The sequence below is a fragment of the Octopus sinensis genome, linkage group LG1 (assembly GCF_006345805.1).
Source record: "Octopus sinensis linkage group LG1, ASM634580v1, whole genome shotgun sequence".
NCBI lineage: Eukaryota > Metazoa > Mollusca > Cephalopoda > Octopoda > Octopodidae > Octopus > Octopus sinensis.
Window position 1 is genome coordinate 118,216,629 of NC_042997.1, and position 8,169 is coordinate 118,224,797.

At 36.5% G+C, this 8,169-nt stretch overlaps 1 protein-coding gene across 3 annotated transcripts in view; it reads right to left on the reverse strand.

Annotated features, from left to right (window-relative positions):
* Nucleotides 1-8,169, reverse strand: part of LOC115215557 — a 285,843-nt gene that overhangs the window by 67,906 nt on the left and 209,768 nt on the right. Inside the window, exon 1 of one of the 3 annotated variants that reach the window (XM_036504314.1) lies at nt 4,207-4,608. The exons of 1 other annotated variant lie outside the window; for it this stretch is intronic. In XM_036504314.1, the coding sequence (XP_036360207.1) occupies nt 4,207-4,341 (135 nt within the window). In that variant the 5' untranslated portion in view covers nt 4,342-4,608. Of the gene's footprint in view, nt 1-4,206; nt 4,609-8,169 lie in introns of those variants that run through there. One more of the 3 variants, XM_036504315.1, reaches the window with a different exon arrangement.

Consider the following 8,169-nt stretch of genomic DNA (forward strand, 5'->3'; position numbering starts at 1 on the left):
CATACAGTCTCCCACATACGCACAGTCACTCACAGACGCACAAAAATACACAAACACAAACACGCACACAGTTATACGCCCACGCTGTTCTATTTAAACTAGCGCACAGCATGCTATAAACACACACACACCACACACACACACACACACACACACACACACACACATTTATGTATATATCCATGTGTGTGTGTGTCTTTCTGTCTGTACATGTCCCCGCGTCCTCACCGCTTGAAAGCCTGTGTTGGTGCGTTTACGTTCACATAACATGGCGAGTCGGCAAAAGAGTAAGTATAAAGCTTTAAAAAAGTCCCGGGGACGATTTGTTCGGTGAAAACCTTTCAAGGCGATGCCCTAGCATGGCCACAGTCAAATGACTAAAAGAAGTAAAAGATAAAATATCTGAAAAAATAACATGTATGTGTGTATATATAATATATATATATATATATATATATATATATATATATGTCACCGTGATCACCGTGACCGACCAGGCTATCAGATGTTGCTACACATCGCTGGTCACAATGCGCTTCGCATTGTTTTAGCCTTCAAATGACGCTACCGCGCTGGCTAAGTGAGAATACCAACAGAAAAAAAAGTGAGAGAAAGTTGTGGCGAAAGAATACAGCAGGGATCGCCACCACCCCCTACCGGAGCCTCGTTGAGCTTTAGGTTTTTCCGCTCAATAAACACTCACAATGCTCGGTCTGGGAATCGAAACCACGATCCTACGACCGAGAGTCCGCTGCCCTAACCACTGGGCCATTGCGCCGCCACACACACACACACACAACACACACACACACACACACACACACAACACACACACACGCACACACGCACGTACACAGACACACACGCAGACATACACACACATATGTAGGTATGTAAATAATATTTATATAATTTGATATCACCTAGATAAAAAACTAAAAAAGTATCTTATCAAATCTCTTTTAGAGTTATCGGCTACCTTATGCAATGATCTCAAAGCCGCTCACCTGATCACGTGGGAGTACACAAATTTTGCTGGATCATATTTACATAAGATTTATATAATAATACGTGTAACATGTGAAACATTTAGCAACCTACCGCTGTTGCTAATTGCACCGAAATAATTTCATTCTATTATAAGAGCGCAGAGATATAATAATCATGTCTTCGATAAGTTTAAGTGAATTTGAATTTCTGTTGATCGTTTCAGTGATTCCGTTAACATATATATAGGCCCCCGTGAAATGCATCTCCTACAAAGGTCGAGATGACATCATATAAGAACACTGTGAGACTATTTCTTCACTGCAAATGGTCCTACACTTTTCAATGCTATCCCAAAAGAAATTTAAGTAGAAAAAGACCCCACAACTTTCAAACGGTACCTGGACAAATTTCTCTAAGAAATACCAGATAAACCACCTACACCTGGATACATTCCAACCAACAACAACTCTCTGCTTGAGTGGTCCATCGTGTCCCGAAATAATTAACTAAAAGACTCTCCCAGGTGGAGCTACTGAATTAGTCATGGCCTGGGTCGATTATGGCCGAAACCAATCTAAGTTTTATATATATATATGCATGTCTTATGAAAAGAAGAAGTAAACAAAGAAAATTTTTGAAACTTGGATTTTCAACATCAGAAGTATTCTGGCCCTGGTTTGGATCCTGAGGGTGTTGACAGCCCAGTATTCGTGTCGAGTGTTTTTCTGGAAATAGCCAATTTCACATGATTTTAGTATATATATATATGATTTTATATATATATATATATATAATAAATATATATTTCTCCATATATACACATATATATATATATCATATATAATTATATATATAATATATATATATATATATATATATATATATATATATATATATTATATTATATATATGTAATTATATATATATATATATATATATATATAGTCTTAGTAGTATGGGATATTCCATTATCGGAGACAAATAGGAAAATGAGAAGAATATAGATTAATTAATGGCATAGAGCATAGAAGTAAAGAAATAAAGAGAGGATGATAGAGAGAAGAAAAAAAAAAGCATAAAAGTGCACGATTCAACTTTCCAATGTTATAGAAATAAATCCATAAGTCCTTAGGCACAATCCGGCGTAGATCCATGTAGGTTAATCTCCTGATATTGTAAACATCCAGAAGAAAAGACGCGAGCATAACTGAATGTGTCATTTTTCTTCTCTCTCTTCATCTCCTTATTTCTTTACTCCTGTCCGCTATGTCGTCATTTCATTAATCTATGCCCTTCTCATTTTCCCTATTTGTCTCTGATGAATATCCCATACTCTGGGATATCCCAGAAACAGCTGTAAAACTTTGAATATTTTTCCAATAATAATAATGTATATGACTTGAGATGTTTGCCTTGCCTTAACGTTTGTTGTCCTCTTTAACAACATAGTTAAAATCTTGTCCACACATAAAACAGACGCAACGCTTAGACAAATTACAGAAGCTACACACATAATAGAAGATAAACCTAGCCTGAATAGGAACTAGAATGGAACACTAGCACACACACCCAACACACACCACAACCTTGACAGAATAAGATTATATATATATAATAATATTATAAATATATATATATATATATATATATAATATATATATATATATATGTGTGTATATACATATATACATGTATATATATATATGCGCGTGAATATATATATATATATTTATATATATATATATATTTATATATATATATTATATATATATATATTATATATATATCTATATGTGTATATACATATATATGTGTATATACATATATACATGGTATATATATATGCGCGTGAATCGTCTAAAAGACCATAAATCATGGAAAAGATGCACTCGTATATCTGTCAATAGAGTGAGTATAGTATCCGAAATATATAGTATTATATAGCCATCACAGCTGATATTACCAATCAGTTTCGCGCAATGAATACAATGGACTGTTAGATAACAATTCGGTTATATAACTTTATGCTCATCAGATTTAGCCGATATGGAAGGGAATATGGCAACTGCTCTCTATTGACGTAGGTGAATTAACACAATCCGTCTGCGGCTACATTTGAAAAGGGTGGTGAAATGAAAAAGGGCCAAGAGATTAGGTTAAGAGTTATGCCTCTTGGCTGGGTATGCTGTGAGGCCGGTAAGAGTTATCATAAAGCGTTTGTGGAGGAAGTGTGCATTAAGTGTGGTGCTCTTATTGGGATGGGGTATTTGATATTTGTAGTGGTGTCATGTGCATAATTTTTCGAGGTTGTAGGTATATATGGCTGTGTTCGTTGTCTATTTTCTTCTGTAAAGCTGAAGGTCAGGAAATGGTGAAACTTGAAGCAGATAATGCTATAAATGTCCTACGGACAACCTTTTAATCAAATATTCACGTGCTGTTTTATCTGCTTTGTGTTTAAAAACAAAAATGAAATCAAATATAACACGCTCAAAATTACTTCACGGTCTCCCAAGTTTATAGATACTTTACGGCGACAGTAATATGCATACACAGATATACATGCTTATATAGATACATACATACATACATGAATTAATGCGGAACTTAGTGCTCTTGTACTCTATACATTCTCATTTGTATCTATCACCTTGGGTGCGTTAGACTATATATCTACAATTTACGCAAATACCTAGAAATATTAAGTTTTTGGAATAAAGAGTAAAAGAAACTGATGTGGATTACCCAAAATCCAATCTATTAACGGTACAGTGAAGTGTACACGTGGATGTGTCAAAGAACAATTTGAGAATGATTTAATCTGATATACCAAGTGAACCCATAGCGTAAGAAATGAAAAAGGGGCAGCTCTGTCTAACTCACTACGTCACCAGGGTCGATTCCGGAAACAGGACCGGATGAGAGAACAATCGATTCCGGAGAATGGTCCGGGTACAAACAAGCATTAGCGCTGATGGCGGTGCCCTAGAATGATCACAACCTCTGGCTGAATCCGATAACAGAATCATAGAATAATAGTAACCTGAAATTAACATTTAGAAATACAAAGATATAAGTGTGCATGTGCGTGTGGGTGAGTGTGTGTGGGTGTGTGTGTGTGGGTGAGTGTGTGTGGGTGAGTGTGTGTATGCGAATGTGCGTCTCTTTTTTTAAAGCAAAAATATAAACATGCGACAATTCGAAATAGATACGCACGTTGTGATGATGCACACCTTTGGTAGGGTAAACACAGTTTCTGATGTTACGTTGTGCCATACTGAAAGGAACCTGGTCTGGCTTCTGCTCCATGTTGTCCCGTTGGTCACCGTGGTCCTTCTTAGCGGCCGCCATGGGTAACAGTAACCTCGTCAAAGTGTAGCAACAACTGACAACTATTGTAAATGATATTTACGGAAAGCACTCATTTTACGGAAGTCGCTCTCGGAAGCCGACATCGAGGCCATGGATGTTTAACTTGGGTGGAAGGCGAAACATGTGTGCGCATCCAAGCCTGCGAAGTTATAAAGATGAAGAGAGCCGGTCGGACATTTGAAAACGGCTCTGTATTATTGATTTCCAAATGTGGATATGTGTGTATAAGTGTGTCTGTCTGTATACGTATGTGTGTATGTGTGTGTGAGTATGTATGTATGTAAGTATGTATCAGTGTGTGAGTATATATGAATATGTGTACAGATGCGTGTATGTGTGTGATTGTCCCTCCGATCCCATTATGCATATTCAATTTTCTATTCTCAGTCGGCTCACTCGTACAATGTATGCATTAAAGGACGTCATTATTGTAATTGAGTTGGTCTATGGAAAAAACAAAGAAACAAAAAAAAAAACGAAAAACAATAAAACAAACAAGCCAACAAACAAAAACAAAAACAAGATAAAACAAAATAGAGAAGACATTTTCAATGTTTTACTATTCATTCGACACGGCACGAGATCCATTGTTTTGTTGTTGTTATTGTATTAGAAATATAAAGACAACCAACAGAATTAGGTTACACATACAGACGACACCAATACACATATATGGTTTCACACATGCGTATGTACACACGCACACACACACATGCATATATATAAGCAAGTTATTTAATAATGAAATTCGAAGTAGATAAAGTAGGAAATACTAGAGCTATAGGTGAATACGCGTGAAATACGGGATTAAAACTCCGATGAATAGAAAAAGTGGAAGGCTGTACATATACACAAACGTACTTCACCAAATATATGTATATATAATATGTGTGTGTGAGTGTGTGTGTATATATATATATACATACACACCATACATACGCATATATATACATATATACGTACATATATATATAAATATATATATAATATATATATATATAGTATATATATATATTACATATACACGCACACACACACATATACACGACGGGCTTCTTTTAGTTCCGTCTACTAAATCCACTCACAACGCTTTGGTTGGTCCGAGGCTTTAGTAGAAGATATCTACCCAAGTGCCACGCAGTGGGACTGAACCGGGAACCAGTGGTTTGTAAGCAAGCTACTTATCACACATTCACTCCTGCGCCTATGTATAGTATATATATATATATATATTAATATATATATATATATATGTATATCATAATGTATATATACGCACGCAACGGACACTTACACATACATCTACAAACATTGAAGCACCATGAAACATGTTCAAGAAAATAAAATGCATACAAATACGTTGTTATGCTCGTAATTGCAACAGACATAGTTCCAAGCCAACGATAACTCGACCCGCTATAATTAGCAGCCAAATGTCACTAGATCTCACTATCTTAGTCATGGATCGATATATTAATTAATGTATTTCTACGTAATGATTTTAGATTTTGGCACATGACAGGCATTTTAAGATCGGTGGGGTCGGGTGATAGTCGATTCTACTAGGAGCACAATGCTTACACTTTTGGGTGTAGTGCAGTGCATTACATCAACCCTAGTGCTCAACTGGTAACTATTTTATCGACCTCGAAAGGAGGCAAAGTCGACTCTGGTGGAATTTGAACTCAGAACGTTTAGAGACGAAATAAATATCGCTAAACGTTTTGCCTAGTGTGCTAACAAATTTTCTTGTTGAAACCAACGAGGGTAGTTAGTTTGACTATTTTTGCCTGCAGCTTAACCAACAAGAACAAGAACAACAATTTAAAAGTGCTTATTTATATCTTTTATCTTTTACTCGAGTCATTAGATTGCGACCATGCTGGGGCACCGCGTTGAAGAGGTTTTAGTCGAATAAATTGAACCCAATACTTATTCTTCGTTAAGTACAGAACTTATTCTGTCGGTCGTTTTTGTTGAACCGCTAGAATACGGAGACGTAAAGGCAACTACATTGGTTGTAAAGGGGTGGTGGGAGACAAATAAACACACACAAGGAACATTTAAAGAATCATTTCAGCATTATGTACCAAACAACTTGTAATCCATTAATTAATCTGAAATTCTAGAATGTTATTAAAATATTTTTTTTTAATGTGTATATGTGTTGCCAAGCTGCAGTGTGGGAAGGATTTTCATTGCCCAACATATTGTTGAAGATCAAAATGGATGAAAGTAATGGTGGACTACAGAATATTTGTTCTAAAATTTGATGCAATCTAGTTTATTTACTCCACAAAATTGTCATGCAAGTTTAGGAGAGAGAACAAAAAAATGAGGTAACTAATTGAAAGGAGAAAGGGGGAGCATAACGGATAAAACAAAAACACACATATATGTATACAACGGGCTTCCTTTAGTTTCCGTCTACCATATTATCACCACAAGGCTTTGTCTGGACGGAAGCTATAGAAGAAGAAAGCTATTTAAGGTGGCAAGCAGTGGGACTTAAACTGAAGTCACGTTTTCCTGTTTGCCTCTCTTTTTCCTTCACTCTTTTTTTTTTCACTAATGCTATTTGTAAAAGATAACGTTTGGAATACATATTTCCATTGAGCCAACCTCTTCTATTCTCTGCATTTCTAATCTGTAATAATGTCAAGGGAGTGTCTGTAACTTGATGTATCTCAAAGAGCATCGATCCTGATGCATTGATTTTTTCGTTTGTTTCTCTCGAAGTCGTTTTTATTGTCAGTGATACGTACAATCATTTACTTAACATACATACATGCAGAGAGCGAGAGAGCGAGAGAGAGAGAGAGAGAGAGGGAGAGAGAGAGAGAAAGAGAGAGAGAGAGAAAGAGAAGGGGAGAGGGGAGTAAGAGAAAGAGAGAGACTCGTCTGCTGGTTTTAATCATAGGACTGCATCCTCTAAGGATTTAGTTGATCACAGACAGATATATATTCCGGGTTGGTACTTAGGTACTTATGTCATCGATCTACATTTATATTTAGTTTGACAGACGTGAAACAATAAAAGTTAAATAAAAGACACGGAATAAACATATTATTACTTAAAGGCAATAATCCAAACTGGATGTATTTTAGAAAACATGAAAAGACTTCACTATATATTCTTTAAGTCTGGTGCTTATCCTGTCGGTTTCTTCTGCTGAAGTGCTGAATTACGGGGACGAAAATAAACCATCAACGGTTATTAACGAGTGTTGGGGACGAACACAGACACAAAATCAGAGAGACACGACGAGATTCTCACCGTTTCCGTCTTTCAAATTATTTTACAAGATTTGGTAGTCGACGACCACAGTGGAAGAAATTTGCCAAAGGGTCGCTCAGCAGGACTGGAACCTGAAAACTCGTGGTTCAAAGCAAGCCTCTTAACCATACGGCTAAGCCTGTGCTATAGTGATGTGGTCTTCACTGACATTCTATTGTTTGCCTATCTCCTGTTTATTAGGCCTCAGATTCTTTCTAAAACAACGCATCGTCGTTATTCGTTGTGGAGAAGTTCACCTGGAATCTAAATGACACATTGCTCTCGTTTCCAGCACCGTCAACTTCCTATTTCCATTGAGTGACAACTTTGTGCATTTTACATGCATTTCCTGCCCTCGCTGTTGATGTATCTCTGTTTACTTTTTCGCTACGCGATCTATCAATCCATTCAAACTCTCCTCTGCTTTAGTTCCCGCAAACAGATGAAGTATAGTGCTGGGAGAGAGGTTTGTATGTCTTTGGGGCTACATAAAGTACCAACACACTTCTTTAAAGGCAGCGGTGTACACC